Source organism: Madurella fahalii (assembly GCF_045866475.1).
Source record: "Madurella fahalii IFM 68171 DNA, scaffold_6, whole genome shotgun sequence".
NCBI classification, from domain to species: Eukaryota; Fungi; Ascomycota; class Sordariomycetes; order Sordariales; genus Madurella; species Madurella fahalii.
In genome coordinates this window covers 2,239,051-2,256,992 of record NW_027263976.1, presented here as the reverse complement: position 1 = coordinate 2,256,992, position 17,942 = coordinate 2,239,051, and the positions used below count along the sequence as shown (strand labels likewise).

Sequence of the window (17,942 nt, the reverse complement as noted above, 5' to 3'; positions counted from 1 at the left end):
GTTGATGCGACCGTTGGACCAGGGAAATAGGGGAGGAACACAGTAGAAGAAAATTGAGTGTTAGGCGCTGCCTGCTGCGCGAAAAGGTCGTTTTGTTTTAAAGCTTAAGTGTTAATTCCCGAGGCCAGCCCGTGACATAGGAAATCTGCACACTCAATTCAACCTGCTTGCGGTAGTTGGCCCGTCCGTGCGGTTGAGCTGTCGGCGTGCGGGAGCGCCGATGGCGGTTGGTCGTTGGTTGCCGTGGGCTGCCGGGCCTAAGCGGAGGACAACGGCCGAGAAACAATGGGTGAATGGGATTAAAGCTTTTGTTCGAACGAAACGAAACCGATCAAAGGATCCCCAGGTATCGATGTCTATCAAACAGGCACGACGAGCTGGTCGACAGGGTCGCGCGGTGATGGACGGAGGCTGCGACGCGGAATGTCTGAGACGGCTGGCGGGAGCACTGCGGTCGGGTGCTGCAGCGCGACGATTACCTCTTGGGGGGGGTTTGGTTGATGGGATAAGAAGATGAGCGACGCGCCGTTGACAGAGACCTGGCAAACAGATCCAGGGAAGATGAAAGCTGTGAAATGGATCCCTCCTGCGACACTATCCAGAGAGAAGAGGAAAAGAAAATGGGGGAGACGAAAGAAGAGCCTTGGAAGAAGGATCGCAAAGAGGAGTGATCGATGCGAGGGGGGGGGGGGAGAAGAGCGGCGACCATGGGGGTTTAATGACTTTGGCCTGGTCGGGGTCCTGGGAATCGCCCAGCCTGCCCACCCCACCTGGCAAGGAACGGCCCAAAGGGCCAATAACGCTGGCAGCAGCGGCCTCGGTGGGTCTCGCTCAAATTCTCAATGGCACTCCAGAACGGCCAGCACGCAACCCACGCAAGGGCCTCCACACAGCATGGCCTCCTCATCCCATTCGCTGGCAAGGGCACGGTCGGGAGTGGCAGTACTGTGCTGGGACAGCGTAGCACTGGCCTGTTTGTTAGCGCGAGCCTAGTGCCAGGGTCCGGCGCACAACGGAGGTAATCCCAGCTCGAGCGTAAATTCCGCGGTTCAAAAGCATGAGCAGAGGATCGGGGAAATAGTCGACCAAGCAGGCCCTGAAAGTTTGTCCTTCATTGCACGCACTACACCAACTGCCGCTCATCCGTGCAGCCTCACATGGGGTCTAGCGACGACCCTGATGTTCTTTGAAGCCTGGCGCTAGCGATCAACGCAGAGGTGAGTTGTACAGCTATTGTACCGTTTTGGAGTGCTGCTCTGCGGGGGGGATCTCAGCAGCAGGCCAAGCAATGCCCCGACTCGAAAACTCTTCTCGGTTATAGGCTGCCCCTGCTGGAGAACCTGGATCCAATGGCCGACAAAATCGGCAGGGGCAGCGTGATTCTCTAACCGCAGAGCTGCCGCCATTGACCTGTGCATTGCTTGCTTGTTGCTCTCCACGTATCTCTCCCTATTTTCGCACTTGTCTGAACTACCTGATCACGAAATCTGCACTTCAGCACTGAGCCACACGTGGTGTCGGATGGAGGAATGATGCTGGTGGCGTGAGCGCAGCAAATCGCCTTCGAGAGAATATTACATACATAAATGGGCACTGCGGCGGATGGATCCGGGCATCAACCTGGGAGGTTCGGGATGACGAGGAAGCGGCACACAGCTCGTACTGGCTTTCGGGTTCGCAGGTGGCGATGCGGCTCACGACATTCAAACGGCGTATTTTGGGGCGGATTATCTCGGCAAGCAAGTCATGTCTTCGGGGCCGGTGAGCGAAGTCGTCAGTTACTTTTGAAAGACCACTTGGCATCCGCCCGACCCTGAAGGTGTTGTCCTGTGATCACACACATTTGCTCACATTCCGTCGCCCGCCCGGCGGCTCAAATCAACCGTTTATGACGCGTCCTCATGGTCCGGTAGGTGTATGCGCCGGCCGCTTCCTTGGCGGCGATTGGGCATTGGTTCGTCTGTGGCGCTTGCTCTCGTCTTCCCCAAGCCAATTGCTTCTTTGGGTTGAGTTACTGGGTCTCCTCAAAGCCAGATGAGCTTCAGCGCGGGCTGCTGGCATGAAAAGCAATGGCTACTAGCGCTGCGCGATGCTGAAGCGCAAAGTTAAAGAGCCGAGTCGGTCCCTCTGCGGGTCTGAGTCGCTCTCACGGACCCACGAAATTTGCTATTCATAAGCAAGTATTTAGTGTCCCGCTACGATGCTACCAAGAGGGGTTCGTCCATGGCACAGCAATCATTACGCATCCACATTCGCCGGACCAGGTACTGCCGATGTAGCGCTGTATCTGCATGGTGGCCGGCGGTGAGATGGCAAAGGCGGCGAGGGAAATACACCACCTTGCTCGTGTGACCTCAAATCATTTTCGTATTTATGCTGTGGGCATGGCCGATTTAACGTAGTAACAGGTGCCCATCGACTGTAAAATTCAGTGCAATACTGAAGTTCATATGGATCATTTAAGCTGGCAGCCCCGTGGTATCCATTGAATTTTCCCTTGTGAAGCTGCGTGTTGGCCTTATCCGTCAACTCCTCAGTGTTCAACCCCTTCCGTGCTTTGAGGATCACGACAGCGCGATGGCGTGCTTCTCAGCAGCCAAAATCTACATCTCATCTTTTATCTCACGCCCAACAACTCTCCGAGTATGTCTTAGCTCTCGGGTCGATCGCAAACTGGCTTAGGCATGACGAGATCGCTTCGGAGCTAGCATAGAGCGTCAAGAGCCATCGCTGCTTTAGTGTAGTTCAGCAACCAGCGAAGACACGGACAAGCCACACTCACCCGCTCGTATCCTACCTATCATCAGCTGGTTGTCCATGGCCACGTCTGTGCCGCGAACTCACACATCCTCCCACCCCCTTAGTCACTGCAGCGGGGCGGTGCCCAGCCACGGCCTTTTGAATCCCACCTGGTCAATTCTGAAACATGCTTCAGAAATAGCCCCAGCCGGCAGGGCACGGGGGCGAGGGGTTGTTCTCTTCTGTTTTAGCGCTAACGCTAACTCCTTCCGGTCGTTGTCTCCACTTTCCGGTTGCCAAGAGAGGGCTAGGCTCGCAGCTGGGCGATAGAGGACCCCGCTTTTTCGCCAGGTGCGCACCCGGATAATGCTCCGCTTTGCCAGATCCCGTCTTTGGGAGAGCAGCCATCGGATGCTTTGCACCGATGCGCTGCCGTGCCCACGCACAGTCAGCCGCAGCCGCCCAACCGTTCAGCAATGCGCCAACGAGTCCAAATGATCAATGCAGGGTGAGGCGCCAAAGAGGGCAGAGATTTAACGAACCGCGCTGCGTTACGTGGACCGCGGCAGGTTGAGGGTGCCGTAGTTCAGAAAGATCCCAAAGAAGTCGCTTCGGAAGAAACGGTACCTGCTTATCGCGCAATGATCTCAGCGATCGACAATCCTCCCCAGATACCCGTCCCCACAGAATGCGGCGATGCTCCCTTCCTGACCAGGCATCATGTTTGCTGTTGCATCATCTTCCTCCATGCTTTTCGGCGGCACTGACCAAGTCAGGACCAAGGTAGGCAATAGTGTAAGGCAGCAAGGCACCTTCCCTTACCCGGGGGGACCTTGGTATACACGCCATCCCTCCTTTCTCACGGACAACTTGGGACCACGGGTGTATGTTAGGCCGTCGCACATACGCCACCCAGCATATGATCCTCACTAACGCCATCTCCCATGTGAGCCACTCCGGAGAAGGCTGTTGGTTCGCCCTGCAGGTGCTCGTGTACGGGTTACTCGTATACTACTTCGAGTGGATGATGGACCTAGTATCCATGAAAGGCCCGGAATTATCCGCAGACTCGCTGCCGCCGAATGTACGGGTGCGGCGCGCTGTGTAAAAAGTGGGGGGTGTTGGGTAGGTTGGGTAGGTCACAATCACCAACATATTCTGAAACGAGCGGGCGAGCTGTGTCAAAAGCTTCTCTCCCCCATGGCGCAGCTGCCCTGACCGCTTTGGGCAAAAGAGCTCTGGACTGGGGATGAGTCCATATGTGAGGTTGTATTGTGCTGCCCCTGGGAAGCTAACTGGCTGTTGGTGCATTCGGGCATGGAGAGCAACGTGACGGCAAGGGCGGTAGTTAATGGATCATCCAGTTACTCTGGTGTTCTTTTGTTGTCACATATCCCAAGCATTCCCCTTCCCCCCCACCTATATTGGGGGTAGGCATTGCAGGAACTACATGGAGCTCCGCGCAGTACCAAACGGCTTCAATGTTGTTCCATCCCACTGCATGCAAGGCCAGAGGGGCACATCGAGCCCACCAAGACCAGCGAGTTGCAGACCCCTTTCCAATCTCGACAGGTTAGGCATGCGGGTCAGCATGTGCCTTGTCAAGAGCTTGGGTTCTGGTCGACGGGGTGGGAGAAGACGTCTCCAGCCGAGTTACTTCAACTTGTGTTTGCACAATGCGCAGCCGCCGACGCGGTCAGCTACAGCAAAAACAGGCAATGCTATCCCCAACCAGTCCCGCCAATCACCGATAGCCACCTGTGTCTCCTGTTCTGGAACCCAACCTCGTTAAAGTCCCATCACGCAACGCCCGACAAAGAACCGCAAGAAACACTCAGAGTCAGGACAGCGGGTGTTCGGGCCCTGTGCGGAAAGCATATTGACTGGGATAACAAGACCCAGAAGCTGAGCCCAGTTGATTGTGTCGGTCCGAATCATGTCCGTCCTACGTGATGGGGGGCGGCGCTGGCCCGCTGGCTGACATGAACGTTTGTATGTTTTTGTACTGCGCCACGAGCAGAAAGTGAGGTGCGGACCTCTGCGGCCCTCCACCAGTGGGGCCCGGATGGCCGAGCCCAGTGCGATCTTGCTGGCTTCATAGATGAAAAAGAGTGATTTCACATCTTTGGGCGATCTCGAAGCCAAGCTTTTTAGCCCCCGCGCCTTTCCGTTGCGCGGTGCATCCCGTGGTGTCCGCCAGCGCTACGCATATGTACTGTACGGATTGAGATCAGATCTGCTGGCTGGAAATGCTGCGGGTGGGTGATGTCTCTCTCCCCCGCGAATGGGCCGTTCAGAACTCTTCAGGGCTCTGATTGGCGCCCTCGGACGTTTGTGATTGGTGCCTCGCCCAAAGAGCGGGCGTGGGATGACGGTTCGCAGCCAAGAATAGTAGCGAACGGTCGAAGAAAACGGCCGCGGCGAGAGAGCTTACAGAACAACAAATGGCCTGCCCTATCATGTCCACTCAGATCCCGCCGCTGTGCAATCCGAGCAGGATTATCTGGCTGCCAGCGAGCGCTCGGCTCGATATCCGCTGGGGCAGGGCGGCAAGATGCGAACGGGGTCAACATCCCGTCCCAATGCAGGTACGGACTAGAGATCTGCCTCATGCAGGGAGAGATCTGTGTGCGCCAGTGCGATCATGCTGAAAAATCCTGCTCAGGTGATAGGTGCCCTGACGAGAGTTATTCCTCGGCTGCGGAGCAATGTCTAGTTCCGTAGTGTGGGCGGCCACGCTTAGGTGAGGTGGTTGGGAAGGAAAGGCTGGGCCTCTTATCACCTATTGTTAGCAACAAACGGTTACTTTGCGGTCAGCCCATGGAGCACAATCCCGAGCCATGAGCGGCAACAAGCCTCTTACCTTTGCACGCGCATATGTAAAAAGCGTAATCGACGGTGCTTCTAAGATGCGAAAACCGCCTGTCGGCATATTTCCTACCCCCAAAGGCCGTCATCGAGGTCTCATCGCACTGCTGGGCAGCAAAGTGCCAAGGGAGATCCGAAACACAACGTAAGGAGCTTTGGTACGGTCGAATATCGAAACAAATTGAGCGATTGCGCTGTGGGCGCAGACGGTCACGTCGAGGGTGACAACCTCTCCCCGTTCTGGACATGCTGAGCCTGCAGCTTCGATTGGTGTCCCTGGCAGGATGCATATGCCAGGGTGCTCGTCCGTTCAACCCTAACAGAGCAACGGATGGGAAATGTAGCTTGCAATGTAACCGTCTGCAGGAACATCCAGGTTTGTCTTCGCAAAGCACGGGCGATGCTCGGTCACATAAGCCGGCTGGTTCCTCGGGGTTGCCGCAAGTGGGAACGGTTGATTTCCGATTCTGCCGAGATTGTGTCGGCGCAGACTCCGAAACAGGCGCCGCTGTGCTTGATGATGGGGCCTCAGGGGTTAGCGAACCACATGAAACTTGACAAGAATGTTACAGGTTCTTCCAGAAGAATTGCGTAGCGGGAGATAAGTGCCATTTTCCGAACAGCATGCAGCTCAACACGGGGGAAGCACTCGAATTGGGATGACATGATATGCCAGTCGAGCCGACGAGCTAGGGACGGCACCGGTTCCAGGGTCTGAACAGAGCAGAGCAGCCCGGTAAACTCGCGATCGGTTTGGGATAGATTGACGAGCCATCGGCTCACCACACAGCGCAGTAGGCATGCCTCTCGCAGTTTCGTTCCCAAGCTCTACACTGCACAGAGCGGCTCATTCCGACAAGGCATGGACCACGGCTCGGCTGCTAAAGTCAGGCACAAGGAAAGACGCAACTGTGATAACCTCGTGAATGGGAGTTTTGAATTGCCCCACTCATCACTGAGGTGCCTTGCAAGTTCCTGTCGTTGTTTCACAGGGCTGACCTCGTCCAATGGGCCTCCAGGCCCTTGCAGGTTGGTGCCTTGCTGGGGGCGGTCGGATCAACTGGGCGAGCCCAATAACAGCCAGCTGCATTTTCGTCACGCATTCCCTCGCAAGAAGCCTCTTTCAACGTCCCTGCATCACAGACCGGCATCGTTCGCTTTCGGTCCTGCCATGCCACTCCTCATGTCAGCCACCGTGCTCAGCTCGCTTCCCCCCCACTTCCCTCGAGGTCCCGAGGCCCGCGCGCATTGTCTGCGCGGGCCCAAATCATCGGGACCCCGCAGTGGCCTTCGGGCGCGCTCGCCTGAAGCCCGTGCAGACCTTGCCCAATGCTCGCACCGAGAACCACAACACACACCGGGTTGGCTCCTGGTCTCGATTTTGCCTTTGAGTACTGCCTAGCACAGGGGTTCATTCTTCGTGTCCTAGTAGTACAGGACGCACCGACTCAACATGCCCGTCATTGAAAACGGGGTGGCGCAACAATCCGCCCTTGGGTCCGGGATCCTGGCTAATAAGCATGGCAAACGCTCTTTGTGTTCGCCCCTCTCCCCGACTCGGATCAACCTTCAGCCAGGTGTTGTTCTCCCGCGCCTGCCTCGTCGTACATGTTTACCCGACCCCCAGGAGCCGCACCCTTTTCAGCAGCCGCTGGATAAGCGGAGATCGACTATCTGAAACCAGATGGAGCTGGGAGTCATGACGACTCTGCTGCTGCAATGTGGGTGATTAGCACCATCCCTGCTCGCGCTGCATGACCCAGGGGCACGAAGCTCGACCTCGGACGCTCGGACGGAGGAATGACCAGCAGCGTCGATACCAACAACGCCAAGGTCAAGGGTCAGTGGCCTTAGATGACCGTGCGGTCTAGTGTAGCCTCGCCCCATGCTCGACCCCTGAGCGATGCCATGTCCCTAGCTGTCGCCTTCCGACCGGGCCACTCCGGTTCTCGGCAAGGAAGGCATGAATCCCTTGCATCGTCCATGTCTACGACCATGACCATTACGGTGCATTGCACGACTTCGTCAAGCGCGGGCGGTGGCCGGAAGCAAGATTTTTGAGACCGCCCTAGACTTTCACAGATCCGGTGTCGTCGATGTCGTAGGCCATGCCCATAGTGCCCGAAGAAAGGCCACCCGAATGAGATCTGCCTTGCCCTTGTCGTTTGTCCGGCCACGCAGTGTAGTTCGCGGTTCACGGCCGACCTCCAGTCCGTTTTCCATCCTACCGCCCTCTCCACTACTCCCCTATTCTACGTGTGACTTGCGTACTACTAGGCGTGCTACGCATTAGGCTTCTTCAAACAACCAAACACGAGGTGAGAAGCTTGTCGGTACAAAACAGGAAGAGAGAGGAATGGGCTGCCGGCTGAAAGCCATCTCCTCTGGGACCAACCGCCGTGTTTTGGTTACCCCTGAAAGCCTGGGCCCTTGTCAACGTTGTACTCGGCAACCTCTTCGAGAAAGAAAGAATAAGAAAAATTTGAAAAATTGGCAGCATCTATCCATGGCAATCAAAACAGTTGTCGAGGACCTGGCCATTACAGGCCGTTGTATGACAAGGAACGCACCGTGCTCCGACCTGTCGGAAATGTTTCCGCCATGGTGCTGCTGTGCGAAAAGGAGATCACGAACCCGTGGGGTCGATTTGGGGAGGATGGATAGGAACGGAGGTACAGGTGGGAGAAGAAGGTAGATGCCAATGACTGAGAGGTGTCAGGAAGCGAAGAAACGGGTCGCACTGCTGCGCACTACATAGCCCCACGTAGTGTTCCCGCTTGGTAGCTTCTGCCTTTCTGAATCGTGTTATTCGTTCGATTAGAGAGTATCAACCCCGACCAACTTGGAGCGGGAGCGGAGTTTCACAGCAAGATCCCGCACCGCATCACAAATTCTTGTCTGATCATTCCACCACAGCGCCCAAAAGAAGACACACAAAAAAATGCCTAGATCCCCCTGAGCTCCTTCTCCATCAGCTTCAATTCCTCTCTCACTTTGGGACAGTAGTGCTTCCTAAGGATCTCGCCCTCCCAAATCGTAGTTGTAAACGGGTTGCTCCCCTCGACCGTCTCGCTGAGCGGCTTGAACGTCCCGTCACCTTTCCTCTCTTCAGTGTTCCACAGCGCGCTCACCTTTCTCCCGTGCGTGTGCACCACGTCGTACAGCAACCCGAGCACCGCCTGGCAAGATTTCTCGGGCATCTGCAGTGCCACCGACATGAGCTGCTTGGTAAAGGCCGCGAGACGTAACGGGGGCACCGAGCGGATGTTCCAGGGCGGGAGGAGCACGCCGCTGAGGCAACGCATGAGGAGGACGGTGGTCGTCTGGAGATTGATCTTGTTGTTTCTCCGGTTTTCCAGGAAAGAGGTGGGGTCGTTTGGGTCGACGAGATGTAGGGATTTCGCGCCCAGTTCGAGGTCTGGGTTGATGGAGAGACTGAGGAGGCTGCGGTAAAGGTTGGTGATGAAGAAGGAGAGGTCGAGGTGCAAGTCGCTGCGGGCGTTGTGCGCGTCCTGGCCTTCGAGGAGCGCGAACGCCGTGACAGTGCAGAGGAGGGCTTCTCTAGTGGTGTCGCGGACGACCGAGAGGCCGTCCTCGTCTTGGTTGTCGCCGTTTGCATCGTCTACGGCCGCATCTTCGGCACTGTAGCTGTCGCAGATGAGGTCTTTGAGGGCTTCGAGTAGGTCGCCGAAGAAATCCTGGTTGATGAGGTGTGCGTACTTGGCGAGGCCTTCGAGGACGGCTCCCATGAGGTGCGGCGTGCGCTGCTTCAGTATCCGGAAGTAGGTGGCAAACACCATCTTCAGGGTTTCTGACTGCATTCGCTCCCTTTCCTCGTGGCTGACGGTTGCGTCGGCCTGGGCCATTACCTTCTCGGCTGCTTTTTGCTCCTTGAGGAGCTTCCGTTCCCGTTTGGTGCGGAACTCTCTTTTTGCTTTAGGCTTCTTGCCGGACGGCTCATCGCCGGGGCGGTTTACCTTGTCCTGCGAAGCTTTGCCAGAAAATTCGGACAGCAGCCGCAAGTGCAAGAACATGTTCAGAACGCTCTCGTCAATCCGGTACTCGCGCGCCTTCATCATCTTTGTGAGCAAGGAGACTGCTTCCATAGAGGCGTTCCCCTCCTCATCCTCCCTAAACAGCGTCTCCAGAGCTTGCCGGCACTTTGCAAAGTCCGCATCCAGTTTGCGGGTGCTCAGCTTCCTAACCAAGATCCTCAGGAGGTCGCCGCGGAAATTGAAATGCGGCACCGCGTTCACTAGGGTACAAGCGCATGTGAGGGCAATGCTGCAGATTGGCTGCCCGCCTTTGCGAGTCTCTGTAGGCGGTGACGTGGCATGTTTCGCGAGGCTCTTGATGTAGCCGTGATAGCCAGAAACCAGGGCCTGCTCATATGTCCGCAACCGCCTGACTTCCTTCGAGAGCTTCTCCCCAGCAGCCTCTTCCGACGCGGGTCGTATCCGGTAGCCGGGAATAACATCTTTGTAAACTGTCATCTGGGTGACGAGGCAGAGCTTCTGGATGGAGAGAATCGGCGACTCGCCGAGCCGTGCCAACGCCTTGAATGCACCAGGGTGCTCCTCAGGGTCTTCGTTCAGTTGTGTTGCGATCTTGGCCAGCTCTTCCTGAGCCCTCCGAATTTGCTCACGCTCGGGGATCTTTGGCGCCTCTGGCGCAGTGACTTCGGGCTCCTCGTCGAGACGCCCTTCGTCTCCCTCACTCTCAAGCCAATCGGCGTCGCTCGCCACCGATGCGGTATCATCTTGGGCTACCCATGCTCCTCCGGCCGTCTTTATGGGGAGCCTGCCGCCTTCGTTGTTCTTCTTTTTAGCATCCTTCTTCTTGCCTTTCCTGGTTCTCGATTCGTAGTCCTGTTCGAGGTTCCATGTGGCGGCGCTTTTGAAGAAGGCCTTTTGGATCTTGGTGTCATGACCGGCCGATTCGTGCCCATCCTCGCGAGGCGGCGTCACTCTCCGTCGTTTAGAAGGACGGGAAGCCATTGAGGCGTATCTGCAGCAGTCCGGTGGAGTGGTGTGCTTTGGGCTGCTGTCCCTCTCGATCTTGGAATTTTTTTTGGGGAGAGCAGCAGCCCACCAAATGCAGGCTTATCGGACGTCGCTGATTGGTTTAAGCTTCCTTATCGGTCTCCGCCAGCCCAAAAATTTCTGGAGCTGAGAGGGACGTCGGTGGGACAGCCGCCGAGATATGCTGCAGTTTTCCGATTAGAAAGAAAAAAGAAGAAAAAAAAAAAAATTCGTATTTACTTGCGACACACGACTGCCCCTCAACCACCCTGTAGGTTGGTCGGTTTGTGGCCGAACGCACTGGCGCTACATCTTTGGCAGTCTACCTTCGCTGAGATTGTCGTGGACACTATTGCCTGCCACCTGGATCCCGGAAAAGGGCCTGTTAATTTGAATTACGAGGGCCGCATACTCTCCATGTTGACCCGGTGATCTCTGTCGCAAACGAAGCCCACTAAGGCTGTCCGGGGATAACATCCTCCTAGGATGGCGACGTCTCTCTCTGCGCAGTTGGCGCAGATCGCGGCCAACTCTCGGACCAGCTTGAACTCAAAGGCACTCAAGGCCACCCACTCAAAGTCCCTAATCTGGGAGCCTCGAGAAGCCGCCGGCCAAACCTTTCCCGAGATCTACGCGGTATGCTACGAGGGCTTCGAGGAACTCAGCCGTCTCGACCCGCGCTTCGCCCAGTTCGGGACGACGCTCTTCAGCGAGCAGAGTCAGGATGCCGACCGAACGCAATTGACAGCCGACGAGAATGCGGCTCTGGACAAGCGCGTCAACTCGTTCCTCCACCTGGCCGGGAGTCGACTGCGGCTCATGCCTGCTATTAAGACAATAGAATGGCTGATACGGAGATTCCGGTAGGTAATGCGCCTTGGATCCTTGTAACAGCACTGACAAAGTCAAAGGATCCATGAATTCAACACGGCGAGCCTCATCACCACCTTCCTTCCATACCACACCACCCCAGCTTTCGTCACGCTGCTTTCCATCTTGCCCGCAAAGATTCCCCAACAGTACAGGTTCCTAGACCCCTATATCCGGTCTTTGACAGCCCCGCCGCGGGCTGCCATTGTGCAGCAAGCAACAAACCGACCCGAACTGCTCTCGGCCATTTCCCAGTACACACTCGAATCCTGCCGGGCTAAGCAAGAATATCCAGGTCTGGTATCGTTCTGGGGTGGCGTTATGGCTGAGGCGGTCAATGGCATGCTCGACAAGATGCGGTCCGGCAGGAAGAGTATTCAGCTGGAGAACGACCATATCCTCCTTCAGCAGATTGGACCGGTTCTAAGCGAGGCAATGGTCATGAAAGAGGTACCCGGAATTCAGATCGCAAGCTACATGATTGTTGCAATTCTGGCTGCGAAGGGTAGTCTGAACGACGTTGCGCTCTCTGCGTTTATGGAGCAGCTGGTCCACGGCTGGACGGTCGATACCTACCGTCCGGGTCTTGTCTGCCTTAGTATCCTCTCTCAGCATCGGTCTGCGAAACAGGTTTCCGCACGGGTGGCCAAAGCACTCATCAAAGTCCAGAATCTTGTCCCGACTCTGTTGGAGATCAGCCGGGAGCATCGGGTCGATAAGTTGGCAAACGGGCTTGCACTTGCCTTCATGGACAGGCTTTCCAAGAAGGGAGATGTCCGGAGCCTGTCCGCCATCAACGCTCTCCTCTTAGCGAACATTCTGCAGGAGAAACAGGTTAAGGTTGTTTACAAGGCGATGCTTCTAGCAGCACACAAGATCAGCGACGAGATCGACGAAGACGGCCGTATCCGTAAAGAAATTGGCTCGTCCCTCGTCACTTTATCACGGGCCGGGGGAGATGCCGGGGATGCCATCAGAACTGCCATCGAGGAGGTGGACTTTAACATCGAAGAGCTGGAGCTCAAGCTGGGTGCTGCAATCCGTCCAAAATTGGCAATCGAACAAAGTCCGGAGCATGCAGATGAAGAAAAGGCTCCGGAAATTATTGATGGGCGGCCAGACTTGGACTCGTCGTTACAAGAACTGTCCAAACTGGAGCCGTCGTCGTCGTCTTGTCTGTCGCAGGAACCAGGGGCCTTGTTCAACAATCTCTGTACGGTGTTCTTGTCCGCAGCCGCCGGCGAGAGCGATCTGGAGAGATTCGATGCCACCCCGGTCCTAAGCCGTCCTCAAGCATCAAGCAGCTCGTTCTACTTCAGCTTCTATCTACGGATATGGTGCGGGCCATTTCCTACGCTGGCTAAAGTGGCCGCATTGGAACGTGTCAAGTCTCGACTGAAGGAAACCGATTGCGCCGGCAAGGATTTCCAGGCGATCATTCCTTACTGCGCTGTTGCTCTGGGTGACCCGGCAAAGAAAGTCCGCCGTGCCGCAGCAGATCTTGTGGCCGTCTTGGGCTCCCTCCTCAACGTCCCTTCACAACAGCCGCGGCAGCTTTGGGGTTCCAAGGATCTTTATGGCAAGACCGGCGTCGTCAGCCCGCTGGATCGAGACGCCGTCAAATCGTTTGTCCACTCTGTTCTCATCCCTTGTTTGGAGGAGTCTGTCCTTCATGAGGATTACATCGTGGCAGTTCTCGTGAGTGCACTTGAGAGTTCCAAGGGCGCCGCTGGGAAGAATGCGGAAAAGCGGCACCTTTCCCATTCGACAAGACTCTCGATTCTGAAGTTCATCTGCGGTCATGTCACGGAAACGCCGTTGCTGGCCGTCAAGTTACGCTTACTGCGGTCACTCAACCAAATCCGGAGCATCTCAGGCACTTCCAGGACCGATCTTCTGCTACCGCTGCTCCGTTGGTGGGCTAGCCATGGCAGCGCAGAAGCTGCTGAACTTGCTGCACGAGAGTCGCTTGAGGAGAGGCTCGTCGACGAAGCACTCACAGATGTTGTCATCGCAAACAATGCCCCAGGCCTCGAAACGTTCTTTCAGCTAATCAACGATCCGAAGACCGCTCTTAGGCCAACACTCGTGCAGTCCATCTTTAGCCGCATTACCAAGATGTGGCCATTGATGAAGTCGGATACAAAGTTCGCTACAGCCCAGACAATGTTCACCATCACACAGTCTCAACCCTTGCCAGGCCAGAGCTCCGTCATTGTGGAGGCTGTGGACTTCCTGCACAAAGTAGAATTAACGACGGACATCCTGTTGGAGATGATTAACTCACTGCAACACGAGATCAGTCTCGCGACCGAGCCCACAAACAAGCGGAAACGAGCGAGCACGGTAGACCAGGGCCGGATCGTGAATTCGCAGAGCAGCCCGGAGCTGAAGGCGGCGCTAAATAAGACAACATTCGTCTTAGAGCTCGTCCAAGAGTCCAATCCAGCCAACCATCCTGGATTACTCCCAAGCTTGTTTCAAACCCTGTCAGACCTCCACCATCTTAGCATGCTTGTTGGATCTGAGCTGGGCTACCTTCAGAATCTAGTTCTCAGCAGCCTGCTGGCCATGATCCCTGCGTATAAGGACAATAAGGACTTGGTGATCGATGCGTCAGTCGGCCATGGCGACATCTTGTCGGGCTGCATTCAGAAGTCTTCCAGCCCTGCCGTCATCAATTCGGCACTACTCCTCGTGGCCAGCCTGGCTCGGACGGCCCCCGATGTGGTTTTACAAAGCGTTATGCCGATATTCACGTTCATGGGTAGCTCGGTGCTGAAGCAGGCTGATGACTATTCCGCACATGTTGTCAACCAAACTGTCCGAGAGGTCATCCCTCCGCTGATTGACACCTTCCGGAAAAGGGGCCGGAACGTGGTGGCAAGCACAAAAGATCTAATCGCCAGTTTCGTAACCGCCTACGAGCATATACCTTCCAACCGGAAGCTCGATCTCTTCATCTTGTTGGTGGAAAATCTTGGGCCGGAGGATTTCCTGTTTGCGGTGCTTGCCATGTTTGTCGACAGATATGCCGCGACCGACAACATGATCTCGTTCACGACTCAAATGATGAGCTCCTTCTCGGTCGAGGTTCAACTCCAGACTCTCATCAAACTTCTGGATCTGATCAGCGATATCTTCAAGCCCAAGCCGGCTCTTGCGAGCACTCTCCTCGGCAAAGACGTGATTGGGGAGCAAGATGCTCAAAAGACCGCAACAAAACAGCTCAATCTTCTCCCGCACCTGCTTGCGAATAGGCGCCTGAAGCGCGAGATCACCCAGTTGGCCGAGAGGGACGACATGGAGTCCGGCAAGATCCGCGATCTCTACGCTACGCTTCTTGAAAACATCTTGACACTGGCTAGCACGGTTAAGAACAAGAAGCCATTGTACAATCGCTGTGGAGATGTCTTGTCCAATCATCTCAATCTGCTCTCGATTGCCGAGTTCATCAAGAGCGTGGAGGCGCTGCTTGACCGGCCGAACGTCGGACTGCGGCAGAAGGTGTTGCGAGCCCTCGAGCTTCGGGTAGACAGCGAAAGCACCACGGACCCCAAGTCGAGGGAAGCATTGCTTGCTTTCTTGCCCCAGCTGACTGCTGTCATCCGGGAATCGGACGATATGAACTACAAGCTCACCGCGGTAACCTGCGTCGACAAGATCTCAGAGAAGTATGGTAAAAAGGACCTCGATGCCGTCGCCGCGGCAGCCGTCACGATTGCGGGCGATCACTGCCTCGGCCAGTCATCGCAGAGCCTCCGTGTTATGGCTCTGCTCTGCCTAGCCTCGCTTGTGGACGTCCTACAGGACGGCATCGTCCCTGTCCTCCCTGTCGCAATTCCCAAAGCACTAGGCTATCTGGAAGAGAGTCTGGCAGGCGATGTCCAGGACACGGAACTTCACAATGCTGCATATGCTTTTATGGCAGCTTTGGCTCAGCATATCCCTTACATGATCTCGGGCGCTTATCTCAACCGGCTCCTAACTTGCTCAAATGCATCCGCCGCTGCGAAGCTAGACGACGAATCGAGCAGCAACCGGTCTCACTGTCTCCAGTTCCTGGCAAAGCTTGTTGATCCCAAGGCTCTCTACGGTGCTCTGGAACAGAACTGGGCCGTTGCTGCCAAATCTGGTTTCTCCGTGAGTGCTTCTTCGTATCCATGGTTACAATCATGTGCTAACACTGTAGCAGGCTATTACGGAATATCTCCAGGTATTGGGAATGGCTCTCGACAAGCATTCCAAGTCGGTCGTCGCCAAGAATGTGTCTTCGCTCTCGGCAATCTTCCTCAAGGCTATGGACGTGAGGAGGATGGTCGCCTCAGGAGATGCCAGCTCACTTGCTTCTTCTGAAGTGGCCAAGATTGAGGACAAGATCAGTGAAGACGCGCTTAAGATGATCTACAAGCTGAACGACGCGGCCTTCCGCCCTATTTTTTCCAAGCTTATGGAATGGTCATGGAGCGGACTGCCCAAGAACGACACCGCTGGGCGGACTCTGCGGCTTCTCGCCGTGTACGGCTTCCTCGACGTCTTCTTCGACAATCTCAAGTCAATCGTCACGAGCTACGCCTCGTATGTGATCGAGAGCGCGGTCAAGGTGTTGTCGACGACAGACCTGAGTGAGCCCAACAAGAAGCAGCTCTGGAAACGGGTCCTGCGCACCCTCGCCAAGTGCTTCGAGCACGACCAAGATGGCTTCTGGCAGGCACCGGCGCACTTTGGTGCCGCCGCGCCGGTGCTAATTGAGCAATTCGGCCGTGCAGCCACGGCCGTTGACGCAACCGAGGATCTGATTCCTGCCGTGGTGGAGCTGGCCGCCGCGGCTGACTCGCAGGAACATCACAAGGAGCTTAATGGAGCGCTGCTGAAACACCTGCGTTCTGGGCAGGCGGCGGTGCGGTTGGCGGGGGTCAAGTGCCAGCAGGCACTGACGGCGCGGCTGGGAGAGGAGTGGCTGCAGGCGTTGCCCGAAATGCTGCCGTATATCAGTGAGTTGCAGGATGATGACGATGAGATTGTCGAGAGGGAAAATAGGAGGTGGATCGTGGAGATTGAGGAGAAGCTCGGCGAAAGTTTGGACTCGATGTTGCAGTGAGAAACCCTTTATAGGGGCACATGTTTTGTGGTGAGGTGCTGATAGAGGAGAGTGCGGTATACTGCGTGTGTGGGCAAAGATATTTTTATTGTTGTACTATCTAACCTGCACATGACGATTCGCTTGGTCAGAAGCATCCTACCGTTACAGCAAGATTATCGTTATTCCCAGAGACCCACGTTTCAAGCACATGAAGCCTTCTCCAGACTGTAAATGTACAATATTGACTACTTCCCTGGTGGTGAGGGGCGTTGGAATCACGGGTCTAAGCTCCTCTGAGTTCCCCTGGTCTTGATCCGCAACCGCTGGGCTACCATTTGGCGTCGTTGGCGCCTCAGGTCTTCCAGTTCTTGTATCAGGCTGCGGGTGAGTAGAGTAGGGTTCTGGCCGTCATTGGGCCCCCCTGGTGATAATGATATGTATGGTTTAATAAGCAAAGACGTAACGTTGATCTTCGTAACCGGGTACTAACGATTTCCCATAAAGATTTGTATGGGTTCAGGATTTTGACCGTTATAATCAAGGAATCGGTAGATCAGGAAACGGTATGTGCAGATCAGAAGAGCGCGGTGCCTGGGATCATGCAGATATCCAGGGCCTGGGGCAGAAGCTTGCGCCATCATGCGATTTACGCTCCACCTCACTAATTTACAGTGCCATATCGAATCTTACAGCTGGCACCACCGGGCCTAGAATACGGGTTATCAGGTTGTTTGCGAGTCGTGATTTAAGGGTAACCATGGATCTGGTATGGAGAGGGAAAGGATGGGTTAAGAGATTTGATCTTCCATGAATATCATAAATTTTGTCACCCTACGTAAGCATTTACAAGACGCCAGAATATAAGACTCTGCACTAGGTCGTTCAGAACTTGGGTTAGTATGATACTACTTCCATGCTGACTTTTGTTGCGGGAATAAACCTTAACCCTGGTTGTAATCTTTGCATCCGAGTCAATTGTTGTTGCCGTTGCTGGGAGACCAGGGTTGTAGGCTCAGATGCTCGCTAGTGCTACTTTGACTCTCAAAATCAGTGACGGTGTCTACAACGCGCTTTGATTAGATTTATGCACAGTGTTAAATATCGCATCATCCAGAGGATGCACGTGTTCAGAGCCGGCATCGCCGTTTACTCGACTCACGATGCGCAGGATACTGCATTACATGAGTTCTTGGCGGGGTTTCCCCCAGCGAGGAGGTTGTCCACTAACGTGAGCCGCCCCACCAATGACCGCCGTCGGCAGGTCCCGGCCAAGGCTCACCCACCGACTTGCCGAGGCTCTTCAGCAATTTGCGCCTTGGGGAGGTCACCAGCACATGTCGTCTCCGCTTGGAATTGGGACG

The 17,942-nt window shown here is 55.5% G+C and overlaps 2 protein-coding genes across 2 annotated transcripts; one reads left to right on the top strand and one right to left on the bottom strand.

Annotated features, from left to right (window-relative positions):
- Positions 1 to 8,552: 8,552 nt before the first annotated feature.
- Positions 8,553 to 10,604, bottom strand: MFIFM68171_10702 (uncharacterized protein; the record flags this gene model as incomplete). Its single annotated transcript, XM_071066121.1, has 1 exon — positions 8,553 to 10,604. The coding sequence occupies one exon, from the start codon at positions 10,602 to 10,604 to the stop codon at positions 8,553 to 8,555; it is 2,052 nt and encodes a 683-aa protein (XP_070922222.1).
- A 510-nt stretch (positions 10,605 to 11,114) lies between these two features.
- On the top strand, positions 11,115 to 16,599 carry UTP10 (snoRNA-binding rRNA-processing protein utp10; the record flags this gene model as incomplete). Its single annotated transcript, XM_071066120.1, has 3 exons — positions 11,115 to 11,491; positions 11,540 to 15,641; positions 15,694 to 16,599. 3 exons carry the CDS (start codon positions 11,115 to 11,117, stop codon positions 16,597 to 16,599), a joined length of 5,385 nt encoding a protein of 1,794 aa, XP_070922221.1.
- Positions 16,600 to 17,942: the final 1,343 nt, after the last annotated feature.